This window comes from Diabrotica virgifera, chromosome 6 (genome assembly GCF_917563875.1).
Source record: "Diabrotica virgifera virgifera chromosome 6, PGI_DIABVI_V3a".
In the NCBI taxonomy this organism is placed as follows: domain Eukaryota; kingdom Metazoa; phylum Arthropoda; class Insecta; order Coleoptera; family Chrysomelidae; genus Diabrotica; species Diabrotica virgifera.
The window spans coordinates 171,664,359-171,684,167 of NC_065448.1; the positions used below are offsets into that span (position 1 = coordinate 171,664,359).

The 19,809-nt window shown below is 31.1% G+C and overlaps 1 protein-coding gene and 1 long non-coding RNA gene across 4 annotated transcripts in view; both read left to right on the forward strand.

The window, feature by feature from the left end:
* Positions 1-19,809, forward strand: part of LOC114329496 (cell adhesion molecule Dscam2) — a 1,422,998-nt gene that overhangs the window by 1,321,856 nt on the left and 81,333 nt on the right. For all 3 annotated transcript variants that reach the window (XM_050654329.1, XM_050654330.1, XM_050654331.1), the window contains exons 21-24: positions 2,186-2,482; positions 3,109-3,233; positions 8,412-8,555; positions 18,386-18,568. In XM_050654329.1, coding sequence (XP_050510286.1) covers positions 2,186-2,482; positions 3,109-3,233; positions 8,412-8,555; positions 18,386-18,568 — 749 coding nt within the window. The remainder of the gene's footprint in view (positions 1-2,185; positions 2,483-3,108; positions 3,234-8,411; positions 8,556-18,385; positions 18,569-19,809) is intronic.
* Positions 9,138-11,754, forward strand: LOC126887029 (uncharacterized). The gene is made up of 3 exons (XR_007698925.1): positions 9,138-9,910; positions 10,546-10,703; positions 11,636-11,754. It is a non-coding gene; the product is annotated as an uncharacterized LOC126887029 (long non-coding RNA).

Sequence of the window (19,809 nt, forward strand, 5' to 3'; positions counted from 1 at the left end):
AACGCCCGTCCGTTGGACGGACAGCCGGGCGGGCGGCAATCTATAAATCGCGCTTAAGTGACAATGTAATTTTTCATTAAGCGTTTTAAAGTATATTTTATGTTGAAACAAAGTAAGGGCCCCGCTCTTTGGTGCTCGGCGCCTCCAACATCCCGGCGCCCGTGTGCACCGCACACCCTGCACAATAGGTAAAGCCGCCTCTCTCTAAACACTTTTGCATATTCCTTCCTCCCATAGTTTCAGCAAGGTTTTTACTGCCTGATTCCACACCTGACGCAAACCCTCCTCCTTTATTCGGGCTTGGGATCAGCACTGAGAGTTACTGAGCTGCTCACTCAGCAACTACTAGAGGCGGAGTTACTTAACCCCATGTAAACATATTATTTAAATTTGAGATATATCTTTATTAGTTCAGAAAGCCACTGCGCATCCGCTAGGAAAAATATTCTGATTCGGCTTTTTTGCACAATCTTACTCAAAAGGACTCCTTTTAACAAATTTGCATATTGCCAGGACCAAAAGGTGGTCAAAAATTTTTTAAACGTTTTTTTTTGTTTTTTTTTTCCTAAAATTATTTTTTTGCATGAAAAAAGTTCTTTTAGGTTTTTTGGATCATTCCAAACAGAAAAGGTCTTTAGTGACTTTTCTCTAAAAATGATAGTTTTTGACATATAAGCGATTAAAAATTGAAACATTGCGAAATCGGCCATCTTTAACCGTCAAAAACTATGTGAAAAACTGAAAATTTGAATGTTGCCAAGGAAGGTAGATATTCTTTAAACATCGGTTGATGAAATCCCGAAGAGTTTTTTGCAATACAATATTCAAAACTTCTTTGTTTTTTAATTGCTAATCAAGCGTCGATTTTTATTTTTAAGTTATGATATTGTGGCATATATGGTATACTAGTGACGTCATCCGTCTGGGCATGATGACGTAATTTATGATTTTTTTAATGAGAATAGGGGTCGTGTGGTAGCTCATTTGAAAGGTTCTTCAATTCTATATTCAGTAATGTAAACATTTACATAATTATTTATACAGGGTAGGGTGTCCTTCTAGTTCTTGTTTTGTCAAATAATTTAATTTAATAAAAATTTTTTGGACACCCCGTATAAATAATTATGTAAATGTTTATATTACTAAATAGAGAATTGAAAAATTGAAAAATTGCGAAATCGGCCATTTTTAACCCTCAAAAACTATGTGAAAAACTGAAAATTTGAATGTTGCCAAGGAAGGTAGATATTCTTTAAACATCGGTTGATGAAATCCCGAAGAGTTTTTTGCAATACAATATTCAAAACTTCTTTGTTTTTTAATTGCTAATCAAGCGTCGATTTTAAGAACCTTTCAAATGAGCTAGCACACGACCCCTATTCTCATTTAAATAAATCATCGATTACGTCATCACGTCTAGATGGATGACGTCACTAGTATACCATATATGCCACAATCTCATAACTTAAAAATAAAAATCGACCTGTTTCGGGATTTTTCCTTAAAGTCGCCGGTTTACGATATAACGAATTTATTCCTTTCATTTGCACCATACTGTCGGTGGAAAATAGTGTCGCGCACGCTTGATTAGCAATTAAAAAACAAAGGAGTTTTGAATATTGTATTGCAAAAAACTCTTCGGAATTTCATCAATCGATGTTTAAAGAGTATCTAACTACCTTGGCCACATTCAATTTTTCAGTTTTTCACATAGTTTTTGAGGGTTAAAAATATCCGATTTCGCAATTTTTCAATTTTTAAATCTCTTATATGTCAAAAACTATCATTTTTAGAGAAAAGTCACTAAAGACCTTTTCTGTTTGGAATGATCCAGAAAACCTAAAAAAAACTTTTTTTCATGCAAAAAAAAATAATTTTAGGAAAAAACAAAAAAAAAACCTTTAAAAAAAATTTGACCACTTTTTGGTCCCGGCAACATGCAAATTTGTTAAAAGGAGTCTTTTTGAGTAAGATTGTGCAAGAAATCCGAATTAAAATATTTTTCCTAGCGGATGCGCAGTGGCTTTCTGGACTATATGCCCAAAAATATTAAATAAAATATATTTTGGAATACACATTTTGTTGTATGTAAGTAATATTATCATTCATTTTTTCAATATCGCCAATTACGTACAATATTATGTACAACGTACAACATTGAACATATATTTCTTTTTCATTGCAGTACCTGGACCACCAGCAGACTTAAAGGTAGTAGTAAGTTCTCCGCAATCGCTAAAAGTTTCTTGGCTGCAACCTGTGGAACCCAATGGAGTACTAACCAAATACAACTTGTACCGAAGAAGCATGGATGGTCGCACGGAAGTGGATAATGCAAGACAAACAATATCTAGTCAAAATACAATATTTGAAGTGAAAAGTGTTCAATCTCACATTGAGTATCAGTTTTGGGTCACAGCTTCGACCAGAATAGGAGAAGGACAAAGTTCGAAGGTTGTTTCTCAGGTTGCAACACCTCGAGGTAATAATTTTAAAAATTTATTTGATGATGATACTCTAGCTATTAAAAATTGAAAGAAGATATCGGGATTACTTCAAATGTCATAATGTAACTCGTTCTATTTAAAAATACTTAGTAAGAGTGTCCATATCAATTTTAATTTTGTTTGCAGCGTTTCTAAATAACTCAATCGCTATTACTCCAAACTGTTGGCATACATTTTGAACTCATGAGTGTCTTCTTCTTCCTGGTCCGCGCTTGCTGCTCTATTTGACACAGATATCAAATAAGGAGTAAAATCAGAGTGGAAAAAGAAAATTCATATAAATAAAAGTGTGAAGAAATTTCAGAGCTACAACTAAAAGAAAGAAATTTTTTGGTAGATTCTGCTATTTGTCTTCCATTTTTTTTTTGGTAGATTCCGATGTGGTATTCTATGGTTCTCTTTCAAAAAACATCTTAAAGTGAAAAGATAAAGCTAAATAAATCTCAACTGACAGTAAATAAATTAAGCAAACTTTTGTTTTTAAAGGCAACTTGATATTATTATTTGGTTTTTGTTAAAATTAAATTATATGAATTTTGTGCCAAAACTTGTAGGACATAGGTACGTCATATACCTAACAGCGTTAATATTTATTTTTTAGTACCAGCTCGAATAATTTCTTTTGGAGGAGTGGTAGTAAGACCATGGCGCAGTACTGTATCTTTCAATTGTGAAGCTGTTGGAGCTCCTAAAAGAGAGTGGCTGAGAAATGATCAAATACTTAAGGTGAGCTTTGATATTACTGGTATTCATAATGCATATTTTAATTTGTGTAGCGGGTAGACACTTTTCTACGATCTCCGTAGATCATAAGTCTCCTTCAGGAAAGCGACCTTGCCCACGCGAGACATGCTTTGCATCCAGTTTCTTCCTGAGAGGAACCATGTTCCATCGCTTTATCCTCACAAAGTCTATCTATTTACTTTCCTCCCTAATAAAGGGCGTAGGCGATCATCAGTATTAGCTCACGGCGCAGAGGAAATGATCCTGGATCCGGGTTTGGAACAGGACTACCACAAGTGTGGCTGGAGTAGTTTGAATGTCTGTGGCAGAACGCAAAAGGAAACCACTGCACTTTAAAAATTTCCTAAAGAATTTCTCTCGATATGACAGTAATAGGAAGAAAATATATGGTGAATCACTCCCGGCGCCATCTTTTGTTTCTGGGTAATATGGTGTGAAATATTTTACTGGCTGCCAAGGTATGAGAGATCAGGCATCTTGAAGATTGTGCGACTGAATCCAAACCTAAACTAAATTTAAGAAAGTGTAAAGCATTGGAGCATGGAATACTCAGGGATTTATGCAAAATGCTGGAGAGCTACAGATAATTGGGCAAGAAATAGCAAACCACAATCTTTCAGTATTGGGAGTCTCAGAAACTCAGTGGAGAAGTAAAAGTCATTTTAAATCAACTGCTGAATCGGAATCATTCGTCCTTCTAAAGTTTTTTCAATGCAAGTCATATATCACAGTTTTTTCAATCTAAGAGTGGATAGACACCCAAGTAGCAATTTGTCGACGCGACAACGTTGTCTACCGCGTGGCAACCTTTTGTTACAACATTGTTATTGCCTAGAAGACGACCCTATTGTGCACAAATTTGGTGGACGATTTTTGAGTTGTCTTGACGTTGCCTAGGCAACTTATGTTTAAGCAACACCGTTTCGCAAGCGTTGCATAAGGCAACTGAAGCGACTATAAAAAGCACCTGCGGGCAGTGGTATCTCAAAGAGTCGGACTGGTTATGTTTTTTTACCTATCTTACTTTTAACACCTTTATGGTGAATGCGAAAACCAAAAAGTAAACTATTTTGACATCATATGACTTAAACAAAATTACCTGATGTGAAATTTATAAACGCATCTCAGATTACCGTCAAATATGGATATTTCACCTTTAAAAAACACACGCGTTCCTTTTTTATGGCCTTTTTGACAAAAAATATGCGAATTTAGAAAATCAAATTTTAATATAAAACCAAAATTTATGTTAAATATGTTCTGTGTAAATTTAATGTATTGATGGTGCTTTTAAACGTATCAGAAAATGCCTGAATTTTTTATATTTTGTGTTTTTATTTTCTTTGCATCCCAAAAAATCTCAAGCTAAAACCAAAATTGCGCATTAAACAATATTACCAATATTATTTAAAAAATATCTTATTACCAAACCTAGACGGATGAGACAACCGAGAAGTCCGATCGCCAACCAAACACGGCCTGGCGGACTATCCCAACCATTTTTGAAGCCACCCTCTTATTGAGTGATAGAGGTCATGTGACCAGTGTCAATAGTGCAGCATCTTCTTAACAGCGTTGCCAGATTTAATAGATATCTACTTTCTTGGTAGATTTTTGGTATATTTTAACATTTTATATGACTAAAATAAAATTTGCTTTTTAATAGTATTTAGCCCATTTCTAAATTAATTTTCAGACATTTTTTTTACAATGTTCCAATGTCATTACAAAAAATAACATTTAGGATGTAGATGATGAATACTACAGAGAAATGAAACTTGTAAATACCAGGTCTAAATAAGGAAATCTTCATATAATTGGTTTGGAGAATCTTTAAACTGACCGTTAGTACAAGTGGCCGATTTTGACAGGTAACCGTTAACACAGGTTTTACTGTATTTACATGGCCTAAAAAGAATCTACTGATTTCTACTGATTTTTTTGAAAGCAAAACTACTGAAAGAGTAAAAACTGACCTGGAAACTCTCTCTACCAAAGCTGATACAAAGATTTAACGTTATCAAATCAGAGATAAAACAACGGACAATGGAAAAACCAGCTATTAAAATACAAATAAACAGGTTGTTTAATAAATCGAACATTTCCAGCAAAATAAAATATAAAATAATAAGAAAAAAGTAAGGTTATAAAGTAAATTCTTTTTCTTCTTCTGAAGTTGCCGCCCGTTGCCGCAAACGTGTCACACATCTACAACTATATACCTAGGGTCGTGACAAACAACTACCTAGTCGGCCAGAAAACACATGGGCGTAAATTAGTTTAGCATTATAAGGTTTTTAAGTCGTTGTGACTGTTGAAAAAACTGAACTGTGATATGTAGTTGTCACAATGGGAATAACTTAGTTGCCCATGTAACTAAAGGTATTACTGGTATTACTTAACGTTGTAACATCGTAATGTCAGTCGGGGTAGAGGTCGTTGGCCGAAACAACTGAAAGTGCGCTCTGGCAAAGTTATATACAGTGCATTTGTTTGTACTGACAACCAATGCGTCTAAAAATTGCTACTTGGGCAGATGAACGGACGGACAGACAACAGAATCTATGGAGCTGAATTCTTTTTGGTATTTCGATTCAATTAGAATAAAACAGAAACGAAAGAGGTGACAGGCTTATCGAATTTTGCCAAAACAATAATTTTGTCATAACTAATACATTGTTTAAAATGCCAAAGAGAAGACTATATACCTGGAAGTCACCAGCAGATCAAGAAGGGAGAATTGTAAGAAACCAAATAGATTATGTATTGATTAGACAAAGATACAAGAACGCAATTATATCTTCAAAAACCTATCCAGGTGCCGACGTAGGATCAGATCACAACCCAGTAGTGACCAAAATTAGGCTCAAAATGAAAATAATAAAACGCAGAACAACAGATGTAAAAATCGATACAAGTAAACTAAGAAACCCACTCATAAAACAACGCCTGACAGATGAAATTAATAACCGTTTAATGAATGTTAAAGAACAAATCCAGCAAAATACTGAAACAGAGACAAAATGGTTATTAATAAAGACAGAAATAGATAAATATCAAAAAGAAATTCTTACACCAACCAGATACAAAAAGAAACAATGGATGACGGAGGAAATCTTAGATTTAATGGAAGAAAGACGTCAGCATAAAAACAAAGATAATCAGATGTACAAAAATGTGGATAAACAAATAAAATCCAAAATTAAACAGGCTAAAGAACAGTGGTTAAAAGAACAATGCGCAGAAATAGAAGAACACCAGAAAAGACATGATAATTTTAACACACATAAAAAAATTAAGGAATTAACGCAGATCAACAGAAAAAGAAAACCGGGAATACTAAAAGATATAGATGGGAAACTTGTGTTGAGTACTAACGAAAAATTAAAGAGATGGACAGAATACATAAATGAATTGTTCAAAGACAATAGAACAGAGCAGATGGAAGTCGAAGTAGAAGATGATACGGTTTTGAAGATATTAAAAGAAGAAATTAAATCGGCATTAAAAAACAGCAAAAATGGTAAAGCAGTAGGTCCAGACCAAATCCCAGTAGAAAGCTTAAAATGTATAAATGATGAAACTTTAGACATTATCGTAGACTTGTTTAACACAGTGTACATAACAGGAAACATACCAAAACAATGGTTACTCTCAACCTTTTGTGCTATCCCTAAAAATACAAACGCTAAAGATTGCAGTGAATACAGAACAATATCATTAATAAGTCACATTCTCAAATTATTCTTGAAAATAATACATGGTCGTATAAACAAAAAACTAGAAGAAGGAATAGATGATAGTCAGTTTGGGTTCAGAAACGGACTAGGAACCAGAGAGGCGTTATTTGCTTTTAATGTGTTAGCTCAAAGATGCATGGACATGAATGTGGATGTGCATGTTTGTTACGTTGATTTTGAGAAGGCTTTTGACAAAGTAAGACATGAAAAATTAGTCCAAATTCTAAAGACAAAAAACATAGACAAAAGGGACTTACGAATAATAACAAACCTTTACTGGAATCAAAGAGCACAAATTGTAATAGATAACGAACCCAGTCCAGAAATTGAAATCAGGAGAGGAGTTCGGCAGGGATGTATTATGTCTCCATTACTCTTTAATGCATATAGTGAAGCCATTTTTGAAGAAGCATTGCTATCTCAAAGTGAAGGAATAATAATTAACGGAAGATCTATTAACAACATAAGATATGCAGATGACACCGTGATTATAGCAAGCTCTGCTGAACAACTCCAACTACTACTGAACAAAACAAACAATTTCTGTAAAGAATATGGACTAAAAATGAATATAAAAAAGACCAAATACATGATAATAACTAAGAAAACAAACATACAAACAAGCATACATTTGGGAAATGTACCGATAGAAAGGGTTGATAAATACAAATACCTAGGAACCTGGATTTCAGAGAAAAATGATCAAACAACAGAAATAAGGACCAGGATAGAAATAGCAAGAAATGCGTTTGTAAAAATGAAAACAGTTCTCTGCAACAAAGACCTTAGCTTAGAACTGAGAGCAAGAGCTTTGAGATGCTACGTGTTCTCGATACTACAATATGGACTTGAAAGCTGGACATTAAAGCAAGAACACATAAATAAGCTACACTCATTTGAAATGTGGTGTTACAGAAGAATGCTTAGAATAGCATGGACACAGAGGAAAACGAACACGGAAGTACTGTGAGAAATGGGTAAAGAATGCGAAATAATAAACACAATAAAAATAAGAAAGTTACAATATCTGGGACACGTAATGAGGGGACCGCGATATGAAATGCTAAGACTGATAATACAGGGAAAGATAAGAGGCGGAAGGAGTATAGGAAGAAGGAGAGTGTCATGGTTAAAGAATTTAAGGGACTGGTTTAGATGCAGTTCTATAGAACTCTTTAGAGCAGCGGTGGATAGAGTAAAGATAGTGATGATGATATCCAACCTCCGATTAGGAGACGGCACTTGAAGAAGAAGAAGAATAAAACCTTACTGTCAAAGTTGGTACCAAGAAAGTGATGGCTCTTGTTTTTACATTAAATCTCTCTGTTTTTTAATGAAAATATTTTTTTGCTTAAAATATATAAAAATTAACTGTAGTTGTTTTAATGAATTTATTGATGGTAATCTAAAAATTTTTTAGGGGGGAGCCAATCATAACATTCAGCTCATGGATACAGGAGAATTAATTCTGTCAAAATTGCAAATAGGAGATGTTGGAAACTACACTTGTCATGTTGATAATGGTCAGGGAACAGACAGAATTATATATCATTTAATAGTACAGGTAAGTTATGGCCCACTAAACACTTATTTTTGTTAAAAAAAGTTTTATAAACGTTTTTTATCTTTATCAAATAATAATCAATGCCGGCTTGTAAGATATTAATCTGAAAACAATCCCTAAGTGAAATAGCGCAATATTTAAATGGAATCGAAAGACGTTTTAGCGTTGTTTGTTGTGCGTTTTAAATTGCAATATTTTGCAAACAGTTAATTTCAGACAAAAATCCCAGAAACAGGTCGATTTTTTATAATTGTATTTTTATAAATAATGTGTGACAATGATGACGTCATCGGTTTTGATCAGATGACGTAATCATTGATTTTTTGAAAAAATTTTAAAATGTATGCGTACGTCTTGTTACACTTTACTTGAAAGGTCGTCTGATATTTTGTATTCAGTAAGAGCATAGTTGGTCAATTGGACCGCGTTATGTAATAGCGGATTAAGCGCTAAAATGTAGTTTTGAGATAAATCGGTTTAAAGATTTTAAATTTGTTTTTGGTACTATTTCTAAAATATAGTACTGACATGTTTCATGTTTAATATATTAATGCAAATGTAAATAGACTTTTATACCCTAACAACACACAACATTCCAGGAATGTACTACCAAAGTTCTATCAATATTTGAATGTCCTGGACATTTAGGGAACATTCGGTGAACATCTGTTTAAATTATTCCTGGAATGTTACCATAAGACATTCTGTGAACATACTACCAATGTTCCTATATTTTAAGTTGCGAAATAATACATACGTGTAAGAGATACAACATTACTTATAACATACCAGACAAACTAAGTGACATTTTAGGCCTACAGTGCAATAATATGTCAAATTTAAAGAGTTTCCCAAGATTATAAACATACAAATGTAATAAAAATTATTGTTCGCGAATATTCAATTTGGAATGCGATTTTGTTAATAAAAAAAATACTTATAACTTATGCAAAACCCAAGAGAGGCATTTATATTTATTTCTTTTGCGTTCATTTTCAAATTCGCCGTGCATATATTTTTGTGCATGGCGCTTGAGAGGGCATCACGTGACTAAAAACGACCAACCAACGACCTCGCTTCGGCCATCTTGGCATCTTCATCTTGGCGACCTTGCCTTGCCGTGGATTGTTTTTAGTTGTTTGTATTATTTGTGCTTTTTAAGAATATTTTTTTAATTCGGATACTTTTATAATAGCTTTAATAGTATTATTAACATAGTGCATAAAATGGTGTCCTGTTTTTAACGCAGTTGGAGTAGCAGAAACAAATGTAGATAAAAAAATCTGCAGGAATAACGTTTCAATTATGACAGAAGCTCAAAACAAATGACTGTGAATGAAAAGCCCTATTAAAAGGTTAGTATGCAAATATGTAAACGAAAGCATGCCCTGTATTTCAGAAAATAAATTAATACTATTAATACCCTAATAATACTATTCATAAAAAATCTTTTAAGTAACGTAGATATAACAAAGTGAATAAAAGGCATAAATCAGAAGAATTATTATTTTATTTTATAAGTTAATAATTGGTCATATCCATTTATTATTTTAATAATAATTGTGAATAAGCCACAAACTTCGCTTATTCCTAACTAAAATAGTAAATAGAGATAGGTAATAACAAAAGGATTTGTAAAACTAAAATAATTCTTTTTGCGTTTTTGCTAGTGTATGCGTTTATAAATAGGATGGTAGACCACACACTATAATATGCAGTACCAACTAATGAATACACAGATTATTATAGTCGATTTGCTAAACTCAGTCTCAGTACTAATTACTGTAATTTTGGCAAAATTGGCCAAAAACAAAAAAAATTACCTACTAAAATCACTAGCCAGTTGTGTCTGAGTTTGGGGAACCGACTATACTAATAAACAATTTCTAAGCTGTTTTATAATAATTTTGTGAGTTCATTAATCATATTTTTTATTTAAAACTAAAATTTGTTAATAATGCTTAGTAATGCATATATTTTGTATTTTTAGCTTTCCAGAAGATCCTGCGAAGAAGACATGAAGTATAGATCAGATTTGTTAATAGAGGAGTATGTTCAAAACACTTTTTAGAAAAATATATTGACAGAACTTCACTTTCATCTGTTCGTTTGAGAGACTGTGCTGTTCCAATAGCTTATGTCACACAGGTATATGCATAACCTAATTAATAATACAGTCCGTACAATATAGATACTGTTGTAATTCATTATCTACATCGGAGATCTAAGTTGACATTGTTGCCCAACTACAAAAAATTTTTGAATTCATTTTAAGTCAAATATATCACATAATTATTGCGAAGTAGATTATACAACAAAACAGATTAATATTCAATGTAAATAAATAAAAACATCAGAAATCGAAAACAAGAATTAAGGTATAATCTTATGTTACAGTTATTAAGGTACCAAGGGTATTATAGGGATATACGTTGACCGAAAGCGTTATTATTATAATACCTGTGGTGCCTTCAACGTTTAATGCCCGACTAAATTATTCTTTATATGCGAAAAATTTGAATGAATTTTGAATTGATTAGTTTTTAAATAAGTACATTTACCAGTAACAGTAGTAACGTAATTGTGGTAACCATAGTTTTACTTAGGTTGATATTTGTCAACTTGACAGTATCTAAGTCGTTATTTAAATTTAATGCCCAAGGGCGTTATATCGTACTTAACAGACTTCGAAATGTCATTATTTGTCAAATAATGTACCAGTAGGACATTAAAGTAAATAATAAAAACAATAAATATAATGAATACTAAATACTTATTTGTTTGTGAAAAATCTATTTCTTTGTGGCTTTTTTGTAATTAATTATTCTAATGGGGAAATAAGCCACAATTTACTTGAAAAAATAATTTTATTAAGGTTTCTACTTCCACATCGGATGTCGTTGTCAAAATACAAAATGTTCATTATTATTATTTTATTTATTAAATATTATTTATTTAAATATTATTTAATATTTATTTTTTTATTATTATTATTTATGCATATTATTACCTGTAAATATTTCTTCTGATTGTTAATTGTAAAGGATAGAAAAATTACCTTTTATTTTATTTTCTTTTAGAATCAGCTGAGAGAAGTGGTCTACAAAAAACCAGAAAGGAAACGGAATATGTGGCTACGAAAAGCAAAAGAAAGGTTTACAAAGCAAATGTGACACATTTTTTTATAATATTTAGGAATGTCAGCAAATTACATTAAAAAATGTATGTAAAGATTTTTTGCAATAAAAATGTTTATATTTATCAAGGATGTATTATTTGGTATGGCCATATATCGTCAGTGATGTGACAGTACCTCCTATCTGTTTTTTTCAAGAGATTTGTAAGATAGACTAAAAACTTGTTTCGGCCACCTCCTGTTTTCATATATTTTTTGACTTGTTTTGCAGTAAATTCAACTATCTATTTACTACAAAAAAAGTCAGAATACGTACGAAACCAGAAAGTGACCTTAAAAAATGTTTTTCGTCTCCTGCAAACCTCATGAAAAAACATATAGGAGGTATTGTCACATTACTGACGATATATTTCAGTGAATGTCTAAAAAATATACTGTGAATGTTCAAAGAACGTTCGTAGACATTCATGGAATGTTCTAACAAGACATTCAGTCTAAAAATATACTGTGAATGTCCAAAGAACATTCATGGAATGTTCCAACAAGACATTCAGTCTAAAAAATAGACTGAATGTCCAAAGAACATTCGTAGACATTCATGGAATGTTCCAACAGAACATTCTAAGAATATTTAAAATGCTGACACAGCACTTTCCTGGTACTTTCCAGGGACATTTGTGTGCATTTGGGGACATTCCAGGAATGTTTTCAATGTCCTGTGTGTACATTCTAGGAACATTCATGGAATGTTTTGTGTTATTAGGGTATGTGTTTAAAATTTTTTAAAAATAATTTATATTTTAAAAGTTTTTCGGACAAATGTCGCTTAATTCGTTAATGATTTTTTAAGATATGCATGAGTTAAGATCCGAATACCGGATTAAAGACATATTTGGCGCTTAATCTGATGTTACCTGACAAAGGATGTCTTTTAATTCGATATCTTAAACGTTGGTAAATATTTTATGTTTTGTAATAAAGAATTAACCGACTATTCGTGGCGCTTGATTCGTTATTACACTTAAAAAGACGCGGATTTTTGTTTATGACAATGGATTATGTACCATTATTGGCGTTTAGTTCGATATTACAAATCCTAATGTGATATTTTTTTTAATAAAATAAAAAATATCGCTTAATACAGGCATTTAAAAAAAACTTTTTTTTTAATTTTTTTACAAAAAACATATTTTTATACATAGATTTGCACCCTAGCTGCAAGATGGCACTAATATCTAGATTTTGGACTTTTGGCGGTTAATCCGTTATTACATAATGCGGTCCAATTATTATTTCTAAGGAGTGAACTAAAAATTTATTTTATTTTTTCAATTTGGGAATTTGCTACTACTGTTAAAAAATATTAACAAACAATAATCTAGTTCATCATTTTAGGTAAGACGTCGGATACTTAATAAAGTTGATGTTTTAGGAAAAAAAAAGATAAAGCTTAAGAAATTTACACACAAAAGCAATTAATCATCAAAAATCTTCCCTCCTTCTTTCTCCCTTTCCTTTTGCCTTATCAGGATGTCGGATTTGGGCTAGCTATTTTAATTTCCATTCACCCATTTCTTTCATTATTTTCTATTTCTTGCTGTTTTTTTAATTCCTTGACTGATTTTTGTTTATTCTTCCTGTCTCTACTACTTGACCTATACATTTTTTTCTTGGACTGCCTCTTTTTCTTTTACTATGTCCTTTGCTTCGTGGACTCTTCTTATAATTCTATTGGGTTGCATCCTCATAAAATTCTCAGACCACTTTTTTTGTCTCTTTGCTATTTTATTGATTATTGGCATCATCAAAATTCAAGATGTTATTAATCGATAAAAATTAAGTTGCCTGCCTAACGTCAATTAAAATATCAGTTGACAGTCCTGAGGTACCAGAAAACGTGAAATTTAATGTTATGTTAAGTGTTGAAAATAATCCTCATAATACTTAACGCCGAATTCCAATGGATATAGGTATATCTCAACGGCCAGTATTAGGTAAGTGTTCTAAAAGACGAAATGTACCATCCGTACCAGATTCAGTTAGAGCAAGAACTCAAAGCAGATATTACATACAGAGTGAGTCTGTAATTTGGAATAAATTCAATATCTCAAATACTAATTGTTTTTTTTTGAAAATTGCTCAGACCCGTCGATTAGTATTTTAAATTGTCCTTTTTGACATACAATAATTTAGAGATATGTCCCAATTTAGAGATATGACGTAATCGTTGATTTTCTTTAATGGCAACACTGTCATTTTGATAGCTACTTTCATAGGGTGTGTAAAGTTATACATAACTGCAAAATATCAAATTTTAATTCTCTACCATTTACAAGATAATAAAAAATAACAAAGGTATGTCTGTGATTTGGAATAAATTCAATAATTCAAACATTAATTATTTTTTTGAAAAATGCTCTGACCCGTCGATTAGTCTTTCAACTTGTCATTTTTGACATACAATAATAATGTATACAGGATGTCCAAATTTAGAGATATGACGTCATCGTTGATTTCCTTAAAAGGCAAGACTGTCATTTTGATAGCTATTTTGATAGGGTGTGTAAAGTTATACATGACTGCAAAATTTCAAATTCTTATTCCCTACCATTTACAAGATAATAAAAAATAACAAAGTTATGAAAAACAAGTAATCAAATAATAATTGAATTTAATTATTTCAAGTAAGCGAATGCTCATAATGTGGCCCATTATGAGCACTATTTGACAATAATTGAGGGCAACATTATGAGCATTTGCCTAATTGAAATAACTAAGTAAATTCAATTATTTGATTACTTGTTTTTCATAACTTTGTTATTTTTTATTATCTTGTAAATGGTAGGGAATAAAAATTTGAAATTTTGCAGTTAGGTATGTATAACTTTACACACCCTATCAAAATAGTTATAAAAATGACAGTGTTGACAATGAATAAAATAAACGATGACGTCATATCTCTAATTTGGGACATCTTGTATGCATTATTATTATATGTCAAAAATGACAATTTGGAATACTAATCGACGGGTCTGAGCATTTTTCACAAAAAACAATAAGTGTTTGAATTTATTCCAAATTACAGACATAACTTTGTTTTTGTTATTTTTTATTACCTTGTTAATGCTAGAGCCTCAAAATTTGATATTTTGCAGTTATGTATAACTTTATACACCCTATCAAAATAGCTATCAAAATGACAGTGTTGCCATTTAATAAAATCAACGATGACCTCATATCTCTAAATTGGGACACCGTGTATACATTATTATTACATGTCAAAAAGGACAATTTGAAATACTAATCGACGGGTCTCAGCATTTTTCAAAAAAACGCTTAATATTTGAGATATTTAATTTATTCCAAATTACAGACTCACTTTGTATACTTCCCCTATAAGTTTTGTGACAGTGTGCACGAATTATGTAATCACAATTCACGTTTTTTTTTTTAAATATGTAAATAAAATTTGATTTCTGTAATAATCTTAAGATGGTCTAAAATGTTCATTTATCTTGTTCATTTTCTGTTCACCTCAATTCTACAGACCGCACATTCTTTCAAAAATCTGCATTTAAAAATAAAAATCGACCTTTTTCAGCATTTGTGTTTAAAATAAACTGTTTGGTAAAATAATGATTTTCTTACATTATTTTAACCATGCTTTGTATAAAATAAAACGCCAACCAAAGCTTTAGCCATGTCAAGGCTTTTTAATTTAGTTTTTAAATTGAATTAAGCATTTACTTAATAAAGAAAATACATAATATACCGTCATTACACACTTACATACACTAAGCATCAAAATTAACGCACCACCTTAAAAATGGGACATTTTTGATGTCTGGTATTTCCTAAACCTGTTGTCCGCTTTTAGTGATTTTTTAATATGTTACAGCTTTGTTCTTCAAGAGTATTGATGTAATAATAATGTTGCTAAAGAGATAAGTGTCATTGTATACCGGGTGTCACAATGATATTATGTTTTTTTCCTCAAAGTTTGGAACACCCTGTGGAATATTCTAGCGTATATAAAATATTGAAATTAAAACTCCACTGTAGCCTTAGGCTTTCTTAACATTTTGCTTTTTGATTCATTCGCTTACGTTGAATAATAAAAAAGTTAGGTACTTTAACAACTAGAAACGTTCTTCATCAATACAGGGTGTTTCTAAATAAGTGCGACAAACTTTGAGGGGTAATTCTGCATAAAAAAATAATGACTGTTTGCTTTATAGATATATGTCCTCAAATGCTTCGTTTCCGAGATACGGGATGCTGAATTTTTCTTACAAACTGACGATTCATTTATTGCTCTAAAACCGGTTGAGATATGCAAATGAAATTTGGTAGGTTTTAAGAGGCAGTTTTTGGGATACAATTAAGAATTTTTATTCACAGTTGTCGTACATACGGGTAATATGACCGGGTAATATGACCCGTATGCACGCCAATGGTGAATATAAAATTCTTAATTGTATGTCAAACAAGTTGAAAATGCGAGCATTATCATAACGAAAACTTTGTTTATATACGTATTTAAATTCATAATATAGAAAATTGCTATTACGAAAAGCTGTTTAGAATTAAAAATTATGTTTTAATCTGCAAGTATATCATTCTAATTTAAATATTGTGAACTATAAAGATACTTTACTCGAAATTCGTATTTTTTACATACCTCGTATAAAATTAATAAAATTTGATTCATGATGGTTGCATCATAAATCTTAGACCAAGAAGAGATTTTTATGAAGAATAACTTTTCTTCGTCAAATTAAAAATACAAGAGTTATAAATGAAAATGATGTTGGTATCCATAATTTCAGAAAATTCGTCAAATATTTTTTCCATTAGAAGGATGTAATTTCATATATCAGAACATACTTTTTTTATTCCAAACCATATTTTAAATAACAATTTTCCAATATTGTAAAATAAATAATACATACATGATAGATACTTTTTACTGATGAACTTGACTTGGATCAACAGACCGAACGAGTGTCGTAAATTCCACGGGTCTGCGCCACGCTTCGCGCAACCGTATTTGCGTACTTGTGTTTTGAGTTGTGTGGTCGTACCAAATTTAAACATAATCGTTTCTACAAGGTTTCTACTGATTCATTATTAATATAGTATATGTATTATTGCTTTCAAAATACATATACTCAAATTGTATTTTTATATATTTATTACACATATTATTTTATATAATAATTAAATTCACTATAAAATGTCATTTATATTTTATTAATAGCTAAATAATTTAAAAATTAGTTTGACATTCACGACACGAAGTGTGAAACTCAAATGTAAATAACCTAATATTATGCTTTGCTTAACAAATAGAGATTAAATAATAATTCCAAATAACCAAATATTGTTAAAATTATTCAAATTAATTAATTAGAAAACGTCACATAATCTAGGTACCTTGTTGTGCATTACGTTCAATGGTTTTTAATTTCAAAAATAATTTATATACGTACCATATATTTATATAACCTGAATTTACAATTAAATTAAAGGAATAAACGGTTTACTTACACAAGATTCGATATTTGATGTATTATAAGATATAAGATGTAAGAAGGTAGATTGATTTTTTTATAGTCACACAAAAATACGACAGCGCTTGTTCAATCTGGAAGAGAAATGTCAAACATTTGTAAAACTACTAGATAATTATTACTAGTCTACTCGTAACTTATTGAGTTTGATGTTTAGCTTTTTGAAAAGTAGCCTACTTCCTAATCAACCATTTGAACTGACGTTTAGTGCGTCTGTAGGAGATAACCGGATTGTGACGTCACATTTTTGATTTTGAGGTCGATTATCTCGAAAACGGTTAGAGATATCGAAATGCCGTTTTCAGATTTGGATTCAGAAGGCAAAACTACATAAGAATCCATCGATATACCTGCTTTAAGTATTGCAGGAGCGGCGACGCAATAACAGACAGACTTTTGCAAATTTATAAACGAAAAGTTTTCGTTGAAAATGCGCAATAACTATCTCTTAAAACATACGAAATTTCATTTGCATAATATCTCAACTGGTTTTAGGGCAATAAATAAATCGTCAGTTTGTAAGAAAAGTTTTAACACCCCCTATTTCGGTAACGAAGCATTTGCGAACATACGTCTATAAAGCAAACTGTCAATATTTTTTATGCAGAATTACCCCTTAAAGTGTATCATACTTATATTAAAACACCCTGTACTGATGAAAAACATGGCTAGTTGTTAAAGTATCTAACTTATTTATTATTCAATATAAGCTAATGAATCGAAAAGCAAAATGTTAAGAAAGCCTAAGGCTACAGTCGAGTTTTAATTTCAATATTTCATATGTGCCAGAATATTCCACAGGGTGCTCCAAACTTTGAGGAAAAAACACACTATCATTGTTACACCCGGTATACAATAACACTTATCTATTTAGCAACAATATGATTACATCAATATTCTTGAAGAATAAAGCTATAATAAATTTAAAAAATCACTAAAATCGGACAACAAGTTTAGGAAATACGAGACATCAAAAATGTCCCATTTTTAAGGTGGTGCGTTAATTTTGATGCTTAGTGTATTTCGCAATACATATTGTACGATGTATTAATTATTAATGCTTTGTTAGTTTTATTTTATAATCTTTAAGACGTAACTGCCTCTATTATATTAATTTTCAGATTCCTCCTATTGCCCCATTACTGTACGTGACTAGTGCAACTAGTAGTAGTGTTCTACTTCACTGGAAAGCTGGAAACAACGGCGGTGCTTCAATAAGTGGTTTTACACTTAATTATAAGAAGGAACACGGAGATATTGAGGAAGTTCATTTATCCAGACATGCAACGAGTTATGAATTGAAAGTAAGTCTCTAGGTTATTAACTGCTATGTAGTACGAGGAATTCCTACGCAATTAGAAAACAGTTGAGCAGAAGTTATAAAATTAATATTGTTTAAGTATATTTATATTTTATTTCCGAAATTTTCATGAATAGTTTAAAAATAGTTAATGTCCCAGATTGTGGGTGAAAAAACGTGATATAATTCAGCAATTTTTGAAACCTAACAGGTGTTGTAAAGGAAGATGCCAGGAAAAACTTCTACTAAAATGTAACCAAAAATATTGGCCGCTTTTTTTTATTGCGATTTTCATTTGTTAAATTTGCAATTTTTAATGATTTTTAATTTTGCAGCTTAGGATATTGATTTTAGAGAAAAACTTTTTAATAGAAAGTTGTAGTAAATTAAAAAAACCTACAATTTGAGGTATGATAAGTTTAATTTCGTTAATTGGTTATTGCAAAACGGCCTGCGAAAGGTCCAAAATGGCCGTTTTTCACAATTGCATTATTTATTGTACTATTTTTTTTATTTTTTAAAGCTTTAAAATGAAGATTTTTCAATTGCAAACATACAAAAAAAAATTGTAAAGCCCCATTACCGAATTTGTTGCTTAGATATTATAAATTGTTTATCCCAAGAGGTCAAATGTCGAAGGCTATAACTTTTTAAAAGAAAAATCGTCGAGAGTTGCTAAAACATCCAATCTCCTTCTAAAGAGCTATGTTTTCATATTTTGATGTAAATAAATGCGTAAAATATTTTTAAACCTCTAATTTTTGGGTTTGAAAATAAGGGGGCAAATTTCGTTATAAACATTTAGAGCTGAAGCGGCCCTGTACATCCTATGAGTTTTTAACTTCAGATTATTGTTGCTGAAGATGAAACGAAGATTTATAAAAAAATAATAAATTTCTACGACCAACTGAAGCCGAGATAATTTGTGGGTTTCAAAATAAGGGGGCAAATTTCGCTATAAACATTTAGAGCTGAAGCGGCCCTGTATATCCTATGAGTTTCTAACTTACAGATTATTGTTGCTGAAGACAAAGCGAAGATTTATAAAAAAATAAAAATTTTCTACAACCAACTGAAGCCGAGATAATTGTTTTTTTTTTCTTAAATCGTAGTGGCTTTATTTATAACAATTAAGAAATTATTTTAGTCATTGACCAAAGAAAGACTATATTATCTTTAAATAAAAATTATTATAAAATATAAGTACATTTAATTATTAAAAATTATTTTTAAAATCGGTGCTTT